This window comes from Lepisosteus platostomus, chromosome 4, assembly GCF_059453375.1.
Source record: "Lepisosteus platostomus isolate fLepPlt1 chromosome 4, fLepPlt1.hap1, whole genome shotgun sequence".
Lineage (NCBI taxonomy): Eukaryota > Metazoa > Chordata > Actinopteri > Semionotiformes > Lepisosteidae > Lepisosteus > Lepisosteus platostomus.
The window spans coordinates 19335488-19358048 of NC_142614.1; the positions used below are offsets into that span (position 1 = coordinate 19335488).

The window sequence follows — 22561 nt, forward strand, 5'->3', positions numbered from 1 at the left end:
GCACATGTAAAAATAAGGTTTGTCAGTCTCTGACCAGGTCACTATTAACTCATTTTTTAACTTATGTTTTGATGTGCTACAGATTATAAATAACTATGAGCATTGTCTTGACCTTGTGATTTTTTATTGCACATTTCTTTTGCATTACTTTAATGAGTTTTTAAAAAGTTTTTAAGAAAGCAATAACATTCACAGTTAAGGTTTTCAACAGGTAGAGAGGGACAAATAATAATAGTAATGATAAGTATTTGCACAGAATAACTCCTGCTCATCGCATTAATGGATTACCTTTTATCATAGGGAACTGACTTTCTCATCCATCTCGCTGCACTGCACTTTAATCAGACATGAAAGTGACCATGTTGAGAATTTTAAGGATTTTAAGGGATATGTTTTGAATGAACATAAAAAAAGTTTATATTTAAAATGATTATACAATTGTTATTATTGTAATGGTAGTATCCAAAGGTTATTGCTAGTGTGTGAACTTTGTAAGTGTTTATCTTACTAACATTTCCAGTTACACTACAGTGATTAAGGCTTGGATAAATAACTTTGATTAGATTAATTATGACTAGTTGCTTAAAACTCACGATTGGCCCTTTTATGCCTGGTCAAGCTCACATTGTTATTCTTAGCCTTGAGTGGAGTGGCTCTGCCAGTGCCCACTGCCAGCTGAATATGGCAATATTGAAGTTGAAAGAAAGACCTGAATCAGGTCTGGTTAAGCGTGGTTCTGGCCATTACACCTTTAACTCCAGAGATGCCGCAGGCTATTTATCTGACGTAATTTACTTGTACACAGGTTTGGATTCTGTAACAGGAACATTTCAATTGCCTCTTCACGAGCACTAGTTTGTAACTAGTGTGGTGTCTCCGGGGGAAAGTTTATGTAAATGAAAGTAGTACTCACACCACACTTTTCTTTCCTGAGTTTCGTGGCGTTTCTTCCTCCAACTGTCTTCCAAATACAATCCGTAATCCGTTCCCTTAAATCCTGATCCGATCCGAGTTCCAAAAGTCCGTAATAAAGCCAATCCGCGATGTATCCTTATCCAGTGTCCGTAATCCAAAAACCATAAACCTTTTCTCCTTTCAGTAGTCCGTTATTCTTTAGCCCGATCTTTAACATGCACCTCTTTCCTCTCTTTTCCTCCAAACCGCATTCACCTTATCGGCTTCCGCCCTGTTCACTGCCTCCGGGACACTTATATTTCGGCTCCTGATGCGGCTCAGCTGTGTCTCATTGTTTCTCAGGGTAGACCCTTTCCATTTACCGGTCAGCTGATTCTTTTTGGCCGCCATTTTGCTAAGGTCCATATCTAGTATTTTCAGTGTTTCGTTCCGGAAATACCGGTTATAGATGACCCTTCCCCGGGTCCTCTTACATTCCCTCCCCCTGAGATCAGCCCCGACCTCGGGCGATCTAGAAAAAAATAAACAGTGCATTCGGGGCTTTTAGAAAATCAATCCTCAGAACAACTAACAACGCACACACACGGGTTCAATACACGAGATACATTTATTAATATAAATTGTGCACCAAACATATACTAGTCTGCCTGGATACGAGCGGCAGACCTTACTGTGAGGGTTATCAATATACAAGGTATATAATCTCGAAGAGATGCAAACACAAAGAGATACACAACAGAGAATATATGTCAATATATATCGTTCGGTTACCAAATCGCTAATCAGTTTTATTACCCACTGTTACTCTAAACTCGGAAGTAAATACATTACTCATGAATTAAAATGATAACAACTTGTGTTGAGGTACAATTGAATTCTCGAGACGCAATGTAGAACATGGGGTTTACTTATCCACTGTGTATGGATTTGGAATTTCCCGGCACGAACACCAAACCAGCTGACAGGCTCTGTTGCAGCCTCTGTTCCAGCAGTTGTCCAATGGGTGTTGTCCCGGTGTCCTCTGGCTACCGGCCAACCAGTCAAGGTGCAGCTCGGAGTAGGACGGGCGGAGGAATCTGACTGCGGAGCGCAGGGCAGTCGTTGCTCCGAGGGGATCTACCAGCAGTCCGGCTGGCTAGTAGAAAGTCTCTATGCACAGAGTGTGACCGCGAGTCCTCACAAGTCACTCTTTTGCCTGGGAAGAAGCTGGTTCGTTCCCGGTCCAGCGCTGCTTCTGAATAAACTATTCAGGTTGTCGACGAGGGTCCAACTGTAGGCTGCCATTGATCAAGCGGAGCATTCACGTTGGTAGAATTCTGAGTACGTACGGGATCCTCGGCCTCGCGCTTAGAACAAAGTCCAAGTCCCTTTGCAGACAACAGCAGTTGTCACGTGATTGTCTCTGAGGATGCGCGAAAATGGCCAAGGAGAGCCCAGATCTGAGCTTGCGCTCCCTTTTTGACCAAGACACAGATGTGTGCTGATTGGTTGAGAGTTTGGCGGGCATTGGAGACCCACGTGGTATTACCACGCCCTGCCAGTCCCTGATTGGTTGATCAAGGTGAGATATAAGTCACTTACTCTTGACACTTGGGAATGCAGTCCAGATGTCCATTCGGCACTCCCTAGACAGATAGGCGCCAATGGATGACCATTGATCATGATAGCCAGGCTTAGCTAAGTGCATCCCCGTCTGGGAGCTGTCCCTTATCAAAAGAAAACATCTTAAATCAGCCTGGATGAATACTTTCTCTGTGGCTGCACCACAGAGATGGAAGGTGAGATGGGACCTCATTTAGGAAAGCATTCCAACGCTTAATTCTGTCTTATTAACAAGCATTCCCGCTACAAAAGGCTTACTGAAGTCTGGTACCTGTAAGACAGGTTGAGAAGCGAGAGTTGCTTTTAAGTCTCGGAAGGCCCTCTCTTCCAAGTCGGTCCATTTTATTTTCTCCGGACAGCTCATCTTCATCAGGTCGTGTAGAGGGGCGGCCATGGATGCAAACCCTGGAATGAAACGTCGATAGTAACTTGCCAGTCCCAAAAACGTTCGAATTTGCTTCTTGGTAGCTGGTTTGGGCCAGTTCTTAATTAACTGTACCTTCTGATCTTGGGGCATGATCAATCCTCTCCCGATTGTATAACCCAGGTAATTGGCTTCCCTAGCCCCCAGACAACATTTATTTGGGTTGGCCGTTAATCCTGCTGCTCGCAACGCTCCAGTCACTGCTTCCAGGTGTTGTAGATGTTGTTCCCAGGTCGTGCTGTGGATTACGACGTCATCCAAGTAGGCGGCTGCAAAATCCCGATACGGTCTCAGAATTCGGTCCATCAATCTTTGAAATGTTGCGGGAGCGCCATGCAAACCGAAGGGTAGGACCCTATACTGATATAGTCCCTCAGGTGTGGCAAAAGCGGTTTTGGCTTTATCTTCTTCGGCCAGCGGCACTTGCCAATATCCCTTCGTAAGATCAAGGGTGCTGATGTATCAAGCGTTACCTAATCGCTCGATTAGTTCATCTATACGGGGCATGGGGTATGCATCAAACAGCGAGATCTCATTTAACCTTTTGAAATTGTTGCAAAATCGAATAGTTCCATCCGGCTTGGGGATCAGAACTATTGGGCTAGCCCACTCACTATGGGATTCCTCGATTATTCCCATCTCCAGCATTTTTCCCACCTCTTCTTTAATCAATTTCCTTTTGGCTTCTGGTACTCGATACGGGGGTAGCATTACCTTTTTCCCTGATTCCGTGACAATCTTATGTTGTATAAGGTGGGTTCGACCAGGTGTCCGGGAAAAAACATCTTTGTTTTGGGTTAGGAATTCTTGTAATTCCTGTTTCTGTGCCGGAGCCAGGTCTCCCACGGCTACCGCACCCATTTCTTCTTCCAGAGGGTCTGGGGAAAAGTGGGTGAGCAGAACTTCGGAACCATGCCATTTCCTCAGCAAATTGACGTGGTAGATTTGATGCTGCCGTCTTCTGTCATGTTGCTTGACCTTATAGTTGACTGGCCCCACCTTTTCCACCACTTCATAAGGCCCCTGCCAGGATGCCAAGAATTTACACTCTGGGGTTGGAACTAGAACCAGTACTCTGTCCCCAATCTGAAATTCCCTCGCAACTGCTCCCCTATTATAAATTTGTTGTTGTTGAGCCTGGGCTTTCTCCAGGTTTTCTTTCACTATGGGAACAATAACATTTATTCTTTCTCTCATTTGTTCCACATGCTCAATGATAGTTTGTAAAGGGGAAGGTTGATGTTCCCACGATTCTTTGACCACGTCCAATAGGCCCCGTGGTTTCCGAGAGTATAATAATTCAAATGGGGAAAATCCAGTCGAAGCCTGCGGTACTTCTCGAACCGCAAACATGAGATACGGGAGCAGCTGATCCCAATTTTTCCCATCCTTTTGCATAGTCTTCCTAAGCATGCTTTTCAGGGTCTTATTAAAATGTTCTACTAGACCATCGGTTTGAGGGTGATAAACTGAGGTTCGGATCTGCTGTATACCCAGTAGCTTACATAAGTCTCGCATGACTTTAGACATAAAAGGTGTTCCTTGATCAGTAAGGATCTCTTTAGGAATTCCGACTCGAGCGAACAGTTGTACTAGCTCCCTAGCTATGTTTTTGGCGGTGGCAGCTCTCAACGGAATGGCTTCGGGGTACCTGGTAGCATAGTCCACTATTACTAAAATATACTGGTGACCTTTGGTGGTTCTGATCAGGGGCCCCACCAAATCCATCCCAATCCGTTCGAAGGGGGTTTCAATAATTGGGAGGGGAATCAAAGGGTTTCTATAATAAGGTTGTGGCGCACTTTTCTGACACTCGGGGCATTCCTGACAGTACTTCTCGATGGCCTTATAGATCCCTGGCCAAAAGAACCTAGAGAGGAGTCTCTCAGATGTCTTCTTTACCCCCAGGTGTCCGCCCAGGAGGCGGCTATGGGCCAAGTTGAGGAGCTTCATCTGGTAGGCCCGGGGAATAAGGAGTTGTTCCACTTCTTCCTGTCCCTTCTGCTGTACCTGATAGAGGAGATTATTCTTTGTCATAAAATATGGGTAACTCACTGTATTAGGATCAGTACACCACTTCCCATCAATTTTCCTGACATGCCCCCACGCATGTCTCAAGTTCCCATCTTCTAGTTGGGCCGACCCAAACATACCACGACGTTCTGAGGGTTCGGTAGATCCATATTTTCAAACTCAACTCCAAGTTCAGCTCCGCCTTCTTGTGGGTCCGTCTCATCAGGGTCGTCGGTAGGGGCGTCACCATGGTCTTCCGGGCAGGGGATTGGTCTTAGCCTAGCTGTTTGGACCGTGTTCCAAATCTGGAGGAAATGGGGACAGTCTCGTCCCAGTACGACAGGGTATGGCAACTGCTCAACCACTCCTACCGTTGAACGGTAGGTCCCCTGTTCTGTAGAGATGCTCAATTCGACCGTCTGATAGACCTTGGTGTCCCCGTGAATGCAAGTAATAGGTATTCCCTCTGTTCTCGGAATCTCTAGTTCTCCCGGAAGTATTGTAGGGGTCACCAGGGTCACAGTACTGCCAGAGTCCAACAAGGCCTCGATGGGTTCTTCCCCTATCTCAACTTTCGTAAGATGGGGATCCTCGCAGGTCGGGACCCGTGCTGTAAGGTAGTTACATTTGGCTTCACCTCTGGGGTCTACCTGCATGGGTTCGGACAGGCCGGGGCAATAGCTGGCTAAATGCCCTTCTTCCTGACAATTAAAACATCGCCGGGTTTCTTTCCATGGCCGGGGCCTTGAGTCAGACCTCCCCCGAAGGGGTTTTTTAAATTGTATAGGTTCCTGATAATCACTATACTTTATTGGCCGATACTTTATTTCGGTTTCCAGACTCTTGGGGCTTCTTCTCTCCTCCTTCTGAAAGTCCCCCTTTTCCTCCCTAATCAGGGCCTCTGTGGCATGGTGTCCGTCCACGGCCTGATCTAGTGTCTGGGGATCCCCTTCACTTACTTTCCTTTTCAGGTGAAAAGGCAGACTCCTCACAAAGTGATCCAACACCACCCTTTCTACCACCTGTCCTGGGTTTAATTCTTCTGGCTGGAGCCATTTCTTTGCCAGATGTACCAGGTCAAACATCTGAGACCTCGTAGGCTTGTTCATCTGGTATCTCCAATTGTGAAACCGGACTGCTTGTATCACCATTGTTACCCCTAGTCTTGCCAATATCTCCTTTTTCAGAGTCTCATAATTCTCTGCATCTTCCTCTTTTAAATCATCATATGCTTTTTGGGCTTCTCCAATTAAATAAGGGGCTACTCTCCCAGCCCATTGCTCTTTGGGTCATGCATTTCGAGATGCAGTTCTTTCAAAGGTGGTTTGAGCTCAGTCATCTTTTGTAGCGTAATTTGTTCCGCCTGAGCGGTGTCTCTCCCCGCTACCGGGGCCTGCCGGATTTCTTCCCCTAATCTGTGCAATTCTGCGCGTACTAATTTTTGCTCCTCTATAATTCGTTCGTTAGTTTCGCTTTGGATTTGGTTCGCCTCCCGTTGCGCTTCGATAGCTTCTTGTTGTCCTTTTAATGCCTGGAATTGGGCGAGGGTGGCCTGGGACAACTGCTGTATTAATTGTTCCATAGTTTTTCTTCACACGCGCAAAGCGAAACCCGCACACACACACACACAAAAAAAACTTGCTTTCTTTGATTCTCAAACCCGAGCGAGAGTTTCCCGCATCCTCCACCAATTGTGGTGTCTCCGGGGGAAAGTTTATGTAAATGAAAGTAGTACTCACACCACACTTTTCTTTCCTGAGTTTAGTGGCGTTTCTTCCTCCAACTGTCTTCCAAATACAATCCGTAATCCGTTCCCTTAATCCTGATCCGATCCGAGTTCCAAAAGTCCGTGATAAAGCCAATCCGCGATGTATCCTTATCCAGTGTCCGCAATCCAAAAACCATAAACCTTTTCTCCTTTCAGTAGTCCGTTATTCTTTAGCCCGATCTTTAACATGCACCTCTTTCCTCTTTTTTCCTCCAAACCGCATTCACCTTATCGGCTTCCGCCCTGTTCACTGCCTCCGGGACACTTATATTTCGGCTCCTGATGCGGCTCAGCTGTGTCTCATTGTTTCTCAGGGTAGACCCTTTCCATTTACCGGTCAGCTGATTCTTTTTGGCCGCCATTTTGCTAAGGTCCATATCTAGTATTTTCAGTGTTTCGTTCCGGAAATACCGGTTATAGATGACCCTTCCCCGGGTCCTCTTACACTAGTGACACACTTCAAGTACCAGTCTTGGTAAGGCTTTCCAGACAAAAACACTGTTTCCTCAGGGTTTCCTCTCCTTGTACTCTGGGTCTTCCTCCTGTGAACACAGCCTTTCTACTTGTCGCCTGTCTTGCTACACAGAACCTTAAGTAGGCAGAGAAGCCCCTTGGAAAAAACACACAATGATCTAAAATAAGTTCAAAACATTTAATTTCAATAAACTTTGGATTGAATCCTATATTTCCTCTCTGTCCTTACCACTCTGTACATTGTGATTCACCATGGAAACGTGTACTCACTTAGCAGGGCTGCTCGCAGGCGGTGGTGTCATCATGTGCCCAGGATGCAACCTTTTTTCTCCCTAAAGACGTCTTTGTCAGTCTCTTTCCTTTGTGGTTTTTCTTGAAACTCTGCTATCCCTGGAGCAGTATCCATATTATCAAACCTGTGGTGGAAGTGATGAATATCTAGACTACATCAAAGGTCTTATGTAATGCAACCAATGTAAGAAAATGCCTTTCAAGTCCTGACATGATTTTATTTCCCAATTCAAAGACATAAACATTTTTTTTATAAAACAGCTTTCAATCACACTGTTTGCTTTTCATATATGGGTGAAGACGCTTGAGTCAGGCGAAAGCACTCAGGCATATAGTTTCAGGTAACAAAAACTAAAACAGAATAAACAAACAAAAATGTAATAGGTTATAAGTTGTGTATGGAGTAAATAACATACTGTGGGTAAAGAGGGGAATCCATAAAACTTGCAACATTATCACAATATCTCAAATTTAGGGTTGTTAAATAATGTACAAAGGCAAAATCTTTGACCACAGAACAGCGTCTCAAATACTAAGACACCTAGAGACCTATACACTTCTGTAGCCTCTTGTCCCATAAAAATGTGAAAACAAAACGCACTGGTAACTACTGTACTTACCTGAATAGCATGAAACATAACCTTGCAAATGTTCTTCAATGAATCTGTCCTCTTCATCTTAAAATATTATATTCTATTTAAATACACAGACAAACTTTACCAACAGAGTCATTGCTATTGTATTTCAGCAGATATAATTTTTGCTTTTTGCATTAAAGATGTACTTCTCTTGGACTGTAATTAATGTCATAATGCTCATTTTCTGCATTTCTTCCATACTGCCTTCTTTTTGTTATCAGCATTTCTTCATTTGTTTAAATATCTGGCTCTTTAATCCTGTGTTGCCAAAAGGAATATTGACAACATAGACATACAGTATATCCATTTGTCTTGAAATCCCCAAAATTCAGTCGTGAGTTTAATGGGAGGTGCTGTATATCTGTGTGTCCCTAGTCTGACAATGGGAATTTATCTCGTACAGTACCTTCTTAGGATAACAGAGACAACATGTGTATGGGCAATGGAAGTGTCTTGTGAAATTCTATGATGAGAATCAACACAATCAGCTGTAAGAGTCTCTAAAGTTACAAAAACTGGTGAAAAATACCCTTGCCAATGTACAGTATTAACAAATACATCTTATTTCTTATTTCTAGGAGTATTTTGTGGCTGCCATTAAGTCTGGAAATGATTACATGTAAGAATTCCTCTGTCTATGATCATTAAAATTATTTGTTACTCTAAGAAGAGTGAGCTGCATTTAAAATTACTATTACTGTAAAAAAAAGGCTGGAACTGAAATTTTCCAGTAAGTTGTGAGAGCAGGAACAAAGTTGTTTGGCAAGTGTTTCTTCAGATGTCTTGGAAATAAAACAAAAGTTGAAAGTTGTATAAAAATAAGCCATGTCATCATGAATGTAAAGGAACAGTTTCCGAGGATGGAAGTGATTAGTGCATTTTTCTATACCATGAGGTACACACTGCAGGTTTTCGGTAGTCTGCTGGGCCATTATTTCTTTCAGTAAGTGATCAGACATAAAGACGATCAGTATTCTTTATGTCTCCCAGTACTTCTGAGAGGAAACAGGGAAATTAGCTAATGATTGGCCAATATAAGAATAAGCTATTGGGCAGACACAATTTAGAAGAAGAAGGTGGATAATGGGAGTAATTATTTCAAATGGTAGTTATTTCTTGGCAAAAACAGTTAGATAATTTCTCTAGGAGGGGAGGAAGGGAATATGAATACTGCAAATATTATTTCTAATTAAAATGTCTAGATGTCCTTCCTACTTTAAAATAAGTGTTATAAATCAAATGAAGTGAGACAATCATTTGTCACAAAAGATATTATAATAAGAGTACCTATACTAAGATCTGCAGTTATATCCAGGATTCATTGCTTAATAAGTTTTCAGTTTTGAGCTGCTTATATCACTGTAATACTGTAGTCTTTTTGATAAAATAAAAATGAGGCTCTCGATTTAAGTGTTACGTATTACAGAAATCTGGTTAACTTGATAGCTAATAGGTACTTCTCACTAAGTCATTATTCAAGTGAACAATGTTTTGCTATCAAATGCAGCTTTTTCAATAATGAACTGTAAGCCATGCTGGAACTGTTACTCATGAAAATTCATTACTCATGAAATTTCTTAAAATAGTGTGGAACAAACTGTAACAGAAAATGTTGTTAAAAATAGACTTGGAATCGTAGCATAATGTGTACACTCTTCCTGTAATGCCAGGTTTCTGTCTAAATAATTACTGAAACATACGCAGGTGAATAAGAATTACCTGACTAACCTGCCTTTCAGTTTGAAATCTTTCAAGCTCCTACCAAACCACTCCAAAGACACTGCACTGAAGTATAATTTAGTTATTAATACAAAAGCAAAAGCCTAATTATACTTAATAATGAAGGACTATTGTGGCCATATAGATGACAAAGCACATTAAAGGCAAAGCTTAAGTACAATACACATCAAATGTAATCTTGAATGCCTGACACAGCTGTGATTTCTGAGCAAATGAAAAGTTATACGGTGTTTGGATTAAAAATGATCAATAGCACTAAACTTATACAACATTGCTTTTAAAACTGCAAATTCCATAAGATCTTTAATAAAAAAGGGGATCAGATAATCATCTAAAGCATTGCTGAAGAACAGAGAAACTTAAAAGTGGTCATTGCAACAACTTTCAAATACTGGCTATATTTTACCTGTTTATAAGGCTCTTCATAATTCTGTATTTTTATCCTCAGTAAGCGTATTGAAGTAAATAAGTAAATACTGTAATTCATCTATACACAAGAATAACTTCAGAAAACGAAAACTAAACCACAGCAGAAAAAAATGTGGTGCCCTGGCAAATCACAGAAATGGCAAAATATTAAAATCAATAGAATCTGAATCCATAATAACTTCTGTGACCTAGGATATTAGAATTGGCATTCTCCACATGACCTAAATCAGTGAAACTGGAACACCTAGAAAGAAACAAATGGGGTAGATATGATACAGCTCTGCGTGACCTGAGAAGTGTTAGAATATTAAATCTCATACACAGGGAGCTCCAGTCCTGAACTGAACCCAGGACCAGGAGTGCTAACTTCCACATCACCATTCTGCCCTAACATTTTTTTGATTTCTCTAGTTTATATTAATTAAACACTAATAACTATTTATCAAGCATTTTATCTGCCTTTGAATTACTTCCTCACATTGTCTAGATGAGGAATCTGATGGGACAATATAAACACTTTGGTCTTTCAAAGCCATTTCTTTTTCAGTCAGTCCCTCCCATTGAATATTTAAAATGTATTTATAGAGATGAGTGTAATATTTTGCTCTCACCGACCATTAAAAGTATCCACTGCCAAATGGTTTCTTAGTGTTGCTGGCACTGCTTAAGCATTATTTGCAGCTCCACCTACTTTCATTTAATCAACAAATTTGACAACTAAACTACAGTTTAGATTAAATCTATAAATTAGGGAGAGCCACAGCTTATACCGATCCCTTTAGTGTTTCACTAAGAACCCTACTCCAGCCTGTATCAGGAGCCCTCAACAGTATCCTCTATTTATTGTACATTGTTATATTCCTTAGTCAATTAGTCTTTCACGAGGTCTTTTAGCTAAAGCCTTGACTTTGGGGCTCATTATAATATTTTGTTTCATAATTAGTATTGGAAGCGGGAAGGCAGCTTGATTTCTTCAGAATATTTTAATTGGAGAATTTGTAGGGATGCCATTGCAGATTTTGTTATATTTTACATACCAATAGTGTGATGACTTACGTGTTAGTCAAGGTGTTATTGACAAAAATTGTATTTGCTGTTAAAAGCATAGCCTATTACAATGTGCTTCATCTTTATTATTGACATTTTTGGAGCCCATAAACAAAGCCTGATGCTTTTCACTGTCCTAATGAACACCCTTCATTTCATCAAACATTTGAAAAATAATAAAACAGGGATAAAGGGATATTGACAGTATGTATAAGAGACCTCTGTCAAAAAGTAAACATTGGTAGTTTCTCTTCTGCGTTTAAAGATTATGAATTTCACTCATCAGTTCTTAAAGCATTTTAACATTAACAAGAGAACCTGAAAATGCATTTGATAATACAAAGAAAGTGTTCATTAATCAGGATCTGGCAAACATGTATATGTAGTGTGATTTCGAAGCAGAAATGCAACTGAGTGATGTAAAGGCATTCATTTTGCCCAAGCATTGCCGATTTCTCCCACATCTTCATGAAAATACAAAATTTTCTGTATGACGTCTTCTGAAAGCAGGAGTAGTAGTCATTCAAATCATCATAATCAGCTTAATCAACATTCAAATAATCCTTTTTTCCCGTTTGTGTTATTGTGTATGTATTTCCCTCTATTAGTTCTCAATATTTCATCTTACTGCTGTGTAAATCTGTCCTAAATTACCCTGTAGTCATCAAGATACTTAGATTAAAAACACGGAACAAATAACTTATTCCTAAGCAGTAAAACATTAACTTAAAGCCTGCATTTGCTCAAGAAGGGAACTATGAGCAATCACCAAAAGCTTTCACCCAAGCTCAAGGCGAAGTCAGACCTGTGATAATGAGGGCGTTGTTTCTAGGTGTAACCAGATGTAGGTAAAAACAGCAACTTATGAGCAAGTTCAGGAATGACAAAGGAAGCAGTGAAACTGCAAATGAAGGGGCAAGAGGTCTCTACACAATGCACATATATCAGACTAAAGTTATGTCAGGGAAAACCATATATTATCCATTTCAAAGTTCATGTCCTGTAACACTAATTATGTGTTTTCAGACAGTTAGCAATTTATTGGGCTGTTATTGTGTTCAAAGGGTTAATTTACAAGTAGTAGTACTTAACTGTTTTAATATACAAGTATTAATTTTAAAAAATGGCAGTTTTTAAATGGGGTAAAATATTAATTAATTTTCTTCTGCTCATTACTTTTTACTTTTTGGGCTTATCTGTTTTCATTCATTTGTTTCATTAATTCCCATTCCATGTTTATCCAAAACACACTTGCTGATCCCCTTTCTGGGTGAACAAAAACAAAATCAAACTTGACAAACATCTCTGAAAACATATATCCAAACCATTTGAAATGTTAACATACATTAATTTTGTGAAGGTTTATAACTGTACTTAACTGTGCCCCTTTTGAAATTACAATTGCACTGTTTTGAAATTACATTTGCGAGTCAAGAACAAAATAAAAACAGCAGTAGATGTATTTTCAGATTTTATGCACTACTTTTATTCCACAACAATGACTCCCTTTGTTGTCCAGCTATACAATGAGGAAATGAGGCATGAAATGTGTTTGGTTAGACAGGTGATGGAGTAAAGTTCTTGGATAGAATATTTGTATATAAAACTTACAAAACCTACCTTTGATGCTCAGAAAATAACAAGTACACAAATGCTGGATGAAAAAAGATTGAAAATGAGAAAGTAATGATATACTTCAGATAGACTTGCACGAAATAAAATAGCATCAGATGTTTTCTAGGTCTAAGACTTTCTACAGATTGACATAATCACTAGGCCATCTTGGAAGTTAAATCAGCTTTACTGTTTAGCTCTGGCTGTTTTATTTATTTTTTTGTTATAGCTGAAAAAATACGTTTAGTATTTGATGTTGTTTACAGTTTCCCTAATTAGCCCAGTTGTCCACAATAAATATGGAATAGTAAATTCCTGACACCTGAAGAAGGCTCCACGGCCAAAACGTTGAGTTTTCTTTCTGCTTTTTTTCAGCATGGAATAAACCTATTACCTGTACTTGTTCCTTTGGAATAGTTAATGCTGATTAACTGATGAAAAATTATCTTTCATCACATAAACTTCTGAAACTTTCAGCAAAGTTGCTACAATTTTCTTTGTATTTTTATAGTGTACAGTATTAATACTTATTATACACACTTATTATAGTGTGTTAAGTGCTGGAACAACAGCAGTAATATAAGCACATGAAAAAAGAACTGCAAGATGGAGGTTATATCCATTTACATATTCTGTAAGCACAGAAATACTTGTGGAATTACAGACATGTCTCGTTACTTCCAGCTCATGCCTTTATCCTTCCTGGAATGCACTGAACCACTGGCAAATTTTTGCACATGCCAAACAGAGGATTGCCTCTCTTTTGCTATAGATAGACATCCATATATTTCCAAAGCAAAAAAAATAGAATTGTTTAATTGAATTAAAGCACAGCAGGTTCTCAATGAAACAATATGGCATTGCACAACATTAAGATTTGCTTGAAAAAGTCACTTGTTTTATTGAATTTGTCACTTAAAGTAGTTATTCTGTGTGAGGCATGAACACAATTTTGATTGTGGTGAAACTATAATTGAGTACACTGGCTTTCTAAAGGGAGGCAGGTTACTGCAAGCCTACACGTTTGCAACAAATTCACTGCTGATGTGACAGAAAAAAAATAGTTAAAAGGTTCAGAAACAGTTTTTAATATATATAACACCTCTACCTCTTTTGTTCTCTATTTAAATCTTTTAAATATTGTACTAATTTAGGCAATACATTTTTTCAGTTTCAAATGTTTTAAAACCCCTGATTTTTAAATATTATTTCATGAAATATCATAAATTAATAGCAGGTTCCTTCTTATGATTGAAAAAAATATTTTTGTAATCTTTAAGTACAAATCCAGAGAAATGAAAATACAACGATATTTGAATAAGTGTAACTGATTTTATTTAAACAGTTGGGCTGAAAGTAACATTTTTTCAAATAAATACACAAATAAATAAATAAAAAAAGATAAATTATTTTTTTGGTTTTTGATGTACAAAAAGTAACACTTAGGTCCAGTGTAAACTAAAAAAAACATTATGTACAAATTTAAATAATAAATACAATAATAAATATACTTGTCACACATTGTGGGTTTCTGCAGATTGTATTATTTAACTGAATTTCAGGAGGAAGTCAAATTAATTTGCCTCCACTACATATAAATACTCGCTGGCTGCCATCAACTCTGCATATATCTTTTCTGCACCCCTCCCTCCTGCCCAGCTTCACCTTTGCAGCTGCCTCCCTTGTTCATTCCTAATGAAAGGGAGTGTGACGACACTGATCTTCAGCCACTGCTGTTATTTCCTCAGCCAGGTGAGTTAACACCCACGTTTTAAGTATGATGTTCCTTTATATTTGTTGGCTTGTTATTAGAATATGACTGAACTACTGAAAATATATAGCTCCCTATTATGTTTCATATTTTTCCATGTTCTTAGATCTGTGCTTGGTTCCAAGTCACTCAATATTTGTTCTTCTTTCTGCAAGAAAAAAGTAACATAAGGACATACTGTAAGAAAGCTACCAAATGAGAGCTAATTTTACATGTTACTAAGGCTTTTGTTCAAATCAATTGTATGTACTTTATTCTCAGGACAACTTACAGGTAAGTATTAATGTATTTTTATCTTGGTTTCTGGTACTTTTATGACTTACAGTCACCGATAAAAGTCACCTATAAAAAGTGATATTTCAATCATGAATATTTTCTCTCAGTTCTTAGACCGTCACTTGATACATTGAGTTGACAATTCAGTTTTTACTTGGATAAATGCCATATTTATCCATTTAAAACAGTGTACAAATTGATACAAATTGCAGTAAAAAGCAGCTAGGTTTCATTACAACAAGAACATTACCTGCTGTCGTCTACACTGCAACATCACCATTTTCTTGTCGAAGTTTCTCTTTTTCACTGCTTTCTCCAAGGCACTTTGCTATGAAGGGCTTCCTGTGATTTCTGTAACTGAGAAGAAAAAGTGGAACTTGAGATTAGTTAAAGGAAGCTTACAGCTATGGACAGTTAATGAGAAAACCCATAAGAACTTTGTTTGTTAATCCATGGGCAGAATTCTCTTCTCCTGACATTATATAATGTTGTTACATGTTAGTCTTCAGAATTATTAATAAAAATGCTAGCTTTCAGAAAAAATTAAGTCACTTTTAGGTTCCTTTACTGCAAAAGAAAACTACAGTATGATGATTTGTACTAATATTGAAATCAGAGCGGCCCTTTGTTTAGTTTTAAAAATGTTTTTACTCATGGTTCAAGTAGTATATGAGGGGGGAAAGAGAAACTGTAATTGTAAAATACCTAGCATATCTTCTGGTGTGACCTTAATGATTATATCATATCGCAAATATAAGTACTTTTTTAATTTAAGTTTGTAAAATCCTTAATGGAATGTATAAAGGATTCCAAAGGATTGAGCTGAAACTTGCCAGAACCAGCTTTTGCAGGACAAGGAACTGTATTTCTGTACATCAGTTAAAACCAAACAGCCACAGCATTTAATATAATTTAACAAGCTTTAAATTTTCCAGACTAGGTCTTTAGAAAACTAAAGACACTGAAGTTTTCCAGACAGAATTTGCTATATAGTGCTTGTCACATGAAGTTGTGATGTCGAGTGGGAATTTACTATATTAAAATTTACTATACTTACGGGCCACAAATAATTAGAAGGATGGCTATTAAGCTGATCACAGAGAGTGCGACTGCTATTATTACTAGGACAGTCTGAATGACGTCTGTATTGATCCAGTCTTTTTCTTTCTGTCCAGTTTTCAACAACTGGATTCCACATCTTTCTCCATCATATCCCTTTAAACATCTGGAATAAAGAAAAGACACATTTTGATAAACATATATCCATGCTAATCGAACAGTACTATACAAATATCTTTGTCATTTGATTGTTGAACTCTAAAGAAAAGACTGACTTATGTGTGATTAATTAAGAAATTCAACATCTTGTCCCAGCTTTTCTGGTACTGATGCCTTGAAGAGGCCTAGAAACCCAGCATACTCAGTGATCCCTCAGGACCAGGACTGTCCAGCCCTGGTTTACAATGTGACATTGTGATACACGTTTCTAAATGACCACACAACACTGCCGCTGTTACAGTGCAAGAGCTTCAAGAGGCAAAAGGCAAAATCCAACAAATCTGAAAATAGGTCTTTACAGCATGTTGCTGTATTCTGTTAAGGTTAACGTTACTGCTCTCAAATTTTTGTGTGTCAGTATTTACTTAAGTTTCCCTGTTCATACAACGGTTTTCAAGACTGACAAAAGATCTGCACTGTAATGTATATATACAGTATTAAACAATGCGATGAATTCCTGAGAAAAGGTGAATGAACTGAGTATTCAATGAATAACCACGTGAAATCTGTTTAACTTTAGACCTCTTTCAAGTTAGTCAACATAAGTTTAATATTTTCGTGTGGGTGGGTCTTTATTCACTACAGGTATGAACTGAGTAAGATTTAGCCATGGTTGAGTAAGTTCTGCTGTTGTTAACCACTAATAGAGACAATTTTTGTGGCAGTAAATTGAGTAATATTATTCAAGGCCACAAATGACCCAACAGTAAATAATCCAGGAACAATCTGTGAATTCTTGAAATTGTTTTGTTGAAACGCATCTCTGAAAATGATGGTTAAAATGGGTCTCCATAGATATAAAAGGTATTACTAGACAATTTGGTATGATAACGTGATTTCAAAATAATACGTTTCTGCTGAAGTACAAAAAAGAAAATAAAGAAACTAAAAATGTCTAAGTTTGATGTGAAATATGAATTTTGAACCCCACATATAACAGCAGAACAAGATGGCCAACTACTGTATACTGTATATCTATCAATCCCAACAATTTCAAATAAATGAAATAACTTTTAAGTTTGAACTGAGAAATAAAATGTATTTTTGGTAAAATATAAAACAGATCTCCTTTGACCCATGTTGATTTTTTTCTTCACAAAAATGTTACAAATGACAATTTAAAAATAAATCTACAAATACAAAACTCTTTCACATTCTTCCCCAAGGCTGAATTGTTTAAATGAAAATATTATGACCTGGACTTGGTGACATTGGTGACAAGCAGTGAGAGAAGAATTTTGCTGCACTCACATGCAAGTAGGTTCATCCAGCTCCTGATTATAAATACATTGCCCATGAATGCAGTAATCCGCATGTGTGGTGATGCAAGGGTCTGGTGTCACTTCCTTCTCTTCCTTTCCTTTCACACTCTTGCCACTCTTTTCTCCCTTAGCTTTGCCCTTTCGTTTTCCTTTTCCCTTTTTCTTGCTCTTTCCCTTGTCCTCGGGCCGGGCAACAGGCTGAACTGGAAAAGCAACACAAGATGAAAAGGTCAGCACCTGTCAGAAATGTGGCTTAGCTGAAATGTGCCATGTAACTTTAAAAAGAAGGTCTACTGTATGTACAAGCCCAAAAGAACAGAAATTTGGGAAAATGGGTCAGAAAACTTTTTACATCTATAGCCTGGAGTTAAAATCTATGAGAAATAGATTTTCATAGAATGAAAATCTGTAATGAAAAATAATTATAATATAATAAGAAGAATTATTGTCGGCCTGTTAATAAATCTTATTTTCTGAGTTACTAAACATACTTACGAATCAACAGCAGCTTATCTCAAAATGCCACATCGTTGATTAAAAAGCTATCTTTCTAAAGCTGTGCAAGAAAGTAGAAAGTATGACCAGCATGTTTCAATGGAGGACATGTTTATAGAAACAAAAAACTGTTCTTTACCTCTTATTAGTTCTGGATCTACAAGTGATCCATCTGTTGGTGACAAGTCACCTTCATTTTCATTATCCTCATAATCTTCATTGGAGTTCTCAAGGCCATCTCCCGAAGAGACATTATTTGTTGCACCACTATGGTCATAAGCTACAGTAGGAGCTAAGATTCCTTTACTGTGTACTTCATCCTGATGAGATCCTGGAATGCCTATTAAACCACATACTGTGGAGAAAAATAGAACACAACTGAGTATTCATTTTATTAGAACTTCAATGCATTACAGTAGAACTGGAACTACTATCATGTAAAAACATGATAAAATTTAAAATACTCTTATTAAAAATCCACAACAAACTTTGAATGTTTAATAGACCACATCTCACACCTTTAATGGTAAAATTCAAAATGTGTCAAAATGAAAGGCATCCAATAGTAACATTTTTAATCATACTGTAGTACAGTATTTTAGCATTTTTTTGTAATGGTGCTGATCAGTATGTCTTTGGGACTTTGAATTATTTTCTGAACAAATTATATGTCTTAAGTACCTGATGTGTCCTTGCATGTCAGAATGAAATGTTGTAACACACTGCAGTACATTGTAAAAGAAAGTCTCACGTAGCAGCCCTTTATAATAAAAATGTATTTCCAACAAAACTATCAAATGTAAGGCAGTTTATTGTAAAATAACTCTCCTATTCTACTATTGTACTACAATATATATAAAGTTTGCTTAATATCTAGAACAGCCTCTCTTTGTACAGTAATAATGAAAGTGTATGTCTACTCTGGTTAAAACAGCACACAAAAGACAGTAACTTCCTCAAACAGAAACAAAGATTGATTCAATTCATAACATATTCAGAGGTATCCCTGTCTTGACAGGGTTTTACCAAAAAAGCAGTGCACAACATTTCTCGTTTTACAGTTGATTTTTTTCTCGATCTTTTAAAAGTAGAAATAAAAAACAACAAAAAGTAGCCATTCAAAAAACTTACCTAAAACTCCTGAAATAATACAAAATAGCTTGTTCATGTTTCAGACGGAGTTTCCTTCTCAAAGAAGTTTTCAGTCAGATGGTAGGATTTCTCTGTCCCTGTGCTCTGCGGCTCTGTGCCTTATGACTGTTTTATCTGGGAAGCAACCAATCAGAGGAATTATGTCACGCCTTCATCAGAAAGTTATAGCCTAAAGCGGAATTTCAATGGTAAGGACACACATACAAGAATATTAATCACCACAGTTATGGTACTGAAACTCATTTTCATTCATAAAACTCCAATACATGTTTCAGTGTGGCATAGGTTTGCGGTTTTTCCTACAGCTTTATATCTGTACATTTTTTCAAAGAAAATAAGTTAAGTATTGTTGTTAACCAAAGTTTATGGGGTACTATTAGCAGTATTGTAAATCTTTTTGAAGAACATTTTGCTAATTTCAAACACTGTATAAAAGTAACAATACAGTTTTATTTTAGAGAATGTTCCAACATATGCAAAGTTCTGAATATACATATGTATAACTTTAGAAGAGTATAAATCTAGAAACTTGCTCAGATACAACATTAAATGTTTATGTTAAAAATAACAGCATTTTGTTCCAGAAAAAAATAAAACATTAGGTTTGTTATTGAATTATGTATTTGTATAGATAGGGTTGAAGAAGTTCAAATAGGTACAGTAGCTGCGTTAGCATGCATAGGCTGCAAAGGAACAGGTAAAGTTTTATTCCATGCTGAAAGGAAAAAAAAAGACGTTTTGGCAGACGATTTCACAGCTGAAACATTGTGTCTCTTTTCTTTTGAGCATGGAATAAACCTTTATCTGTTTTATTTGTGTACTGTGTAAATTTATTTTATATATGTTGTCTTTATGTCTCTCTATTAGTTATAAATAGGAACAACAAAATCATACAGATCTACAAAATGTTGACATTATTCAAACATTTCATTTAGTACAACTTACAGTAGGTTCCTATTGTCATTGATTTTTAAATTCATAAACAACCTAATAAGTTTAGGCTTTTAGAATACACTTTTCATGCATTGCTAATGTTTCAGATCTGTGCTGTAAAAGTATTGTCAAACAACAATAATAGAATATACATTATCACAGCTAACCAATCAGATAGGTTTCCATTCAAAGAAATAATAAAATTTGCCTCAGTTTGTACAGATAATTTTGTGTTGAATATGCCAGCTTCTGAAACTTCTCTTCAGAAAAGGTGAAGCTGAAATGTAATTTATTTTTTTCAGTATTCCACTCTTATAATGAAGATTTTTCAAAAATGAATTCAGAATGTTCAGAAACCATATTGTGGCTGGCTAGCTATAGAGAGTTAACAGTTTCAGCTGACCTTCCACTAGAGGCCGTTGAAGCCTCTATTGTTTGAACCAGATAAAACAGGTTCACACGAGGTACAGTATGATGTTAGTTTAGTTAGTTAGCTGGAGGGCTAAGAGCCCCATTTTGTTTGGTACAGTATACAAAAGGACTCACTGTAGTAGCTGGTGTTTGGTTGTTTTGTAGCAAGCCTTTGTTTGGGTAGAACTGAGATTTGGCTTAATAAAGATCCTTGTGTTTGGGCCTCACCAGCTTTCTGTATAGAGCAGGCCTGTTAGATATAACAGTATACTTTATACATATAAGGTAATTTATGTTAGGTTAATACAAACTTTCACAGATAAATGTATTCTAATATTTTCAAGAGCTGTCCCTGTAAGTGATCACGTAGTAATTCAACTTTTTCTGTTTTCCATTTATATATTATTGAATAATGTTAAATAATTGTAAATCAGTGATGTTTTATTGTTTAAAAAAAGTCTTCCCTAACCTCACACATAACATTTTTAAAAATGCCATTATTTAAAGTAGCTTTTGTATCTAGATTTTTAAAGGTTAGGTGTTATCTAGCCTTGCAAATTATAGTTATTCCAAAACTTTTCTAAAGTCCAGTGTTACCTGATGTTGAAGAACTTACATGGTCAAATTCATAAAATTATTTGCATTTTTTAGCTGTATGGCAAAACCATATACATTTCTTGTGTTGCTATCACCATAGAAATTACAGTAAGTCTGTCTAAAGATTTATTTTAACCTTCGAAACACCTTCAGGAGGGTATAAAAATATAAATTCTTTGTACATGTGCTGTGGAACTGTCCATTTTCATACAACGAAACCTAATCCAATCATCATTTACATCTGCCAACACTGAGGACTGGGCCGACGTGTACACTCTTTACATTACTAACAAACTTTGAAATAAATATTTCTTTACTGAATACAGGCCTAATTTTCATTTTTCCAGGCTTTTCGATCATAATGCCTTTTTTAAGAAATGTATTGAAGCTTGGATAGTTTACAGTATGATTATATTGAGCAGTATGACTGCTCATTTGACTCATTTCAAAGCTAGCACAATACTTTTTTTTTACCTTTCTCTGATTATACACCAGGATTTTTATCGCCATGAAGAAAATCAATCAGGGTAGTCTGCCAATAAAAAGTATACAACTAATTATGTATTTGTGTGACTCACTGAATGAGAATGCCAGTCAAAGTGGGCTCTTAGGAGAGAGTGGAGCAATGTTTCTAGAATTAGACAAGCGAAATCCGGTAATTGTATAATGTTTTTTTATACGCGATAAACAATTTCAAACATACATGCAGGCTTGATGTTTACCAACAGGAATCCGCAAATAGCTGGGAAAGAACAGCTTTTCATCAGTCAATACACAAATGGACGCAACTCACTCCTGTGACGGCTACTGTGATTCCAGCTTTATGAAATCTAAGGGGGCTGTCCTGCGTCACTGCAGTCTATTTTCTTGTAACTGTTTATTTTTGTTTCATGTGGGTGTATGCTTTAAGAGGGTACGCATTGAAGCCCGTGAATGGAAAGGACGCATGTGATGAAAACCACAACCTGAACAACTTTGTTTCCTCCCATTGCTTTATACACAGATAAATGCATTCCATACTTGAGTTCCAATTCTTATGAATGCATGAAATTGCAGGTGAGGACATGAGTTCCCAACTGGTAAAAGTCCTAAGAAACAGACATTCATTTAATGTCAGCCTGGCTTTAAAATAAATCTGTTTATTGTTTGAGAGATTAATGGCCAAGGTGATTGTGGATTACAACCTAAAGCACCCCAGTACCAGTAGGCATTTTTTAAATGCTTCTCATCAGTGGCAAGATCGCAGTTCTCATTGATTAAAAAGCTATCTGAAATGCATGGACATATTCAATTATATTTAAGTAACACTTATTATATAGATCATTGATCATTAATTTGCTTATATTTCATACTCAATAGATGTTCATGAAGATATTGTAAATGGTTGATTATGTATTTCAGATTAGTCATTAAAATATAGTAATATTGTAC

At 37.5% G+C, this 22561-nt stretch overlaps 1 protein-coding gene and 1 long non-coding RNA gene across 2 annotated transcripts; both read right to left on the reverse strand.

The window, feature by feature from the left end:
• Window positions 1–370: 370 nt before the first annotated feature.
• LOC148672897 (uncharacterized) lies at window positions 371–8170 on the reverse strand. The gene is made up of 3 exons (XR_015936159.1): window positions 7467–8170; window positions 7181–7332; window positions 371–874 (listed from the first exon to the last, which is right to left on the reverse strand). It is a non-coding gene; the product is annotated as an uncharacterized LOC148672897 (long non-coding RNA).
• Window positions 8171–14273: 6103 nt separating this feature from the next.
• On the reverse strand, window positions 14274–19327 carry areg (amphiregulin). Its single transcript, XM_088628868.1, has 6 exons — window positions 19169–19327; window positions 18177–18392; window positions 17532–17745; window positions 16060–16227; window positions 15253–15359; window positions 14274–14874 (listed from the first exon to the last, which is right to left on the reverse strand). The coding sequence occupies exons 1-5, from the start codon at window positions 19203–19205 to the stop codon at window positions 15263–15265; spliced, it is 732 nt and encodes a 243-aa protein (XP_088484994.1). The 5' UTR covers window positions 19206–19327; the 3' UTR covers window positions 14274–14874; window positions 15253–15262.
• Between the last annotated feature and the right edge of the window lie 3234 nt (window positions 19328–22561).

Bases quoted from the DNA above. Each gene is read 5' to 3' on its own strand.
- areg (XM_088628868.1), bottom strand. From the start codon at position 19,205: ATGAACAAGCTATTTTGTATTATTTCAGGAGTTTTAG. The intron at 18,393-19,168 runs GTAAGTTTTTTG...TTTTCTCCACAG, and splicing joins TATTATTTCAGGAGTTTTAG to TATGTGGTTTAATAGGCATT. The intron at 15,360-16,059 runs GTAAGTATAGTA...TTTTCTTCTCAG, and splicing joins CTTCTAATTATTTGTGGCCC to TTACAGAAATCACAGGAAGC.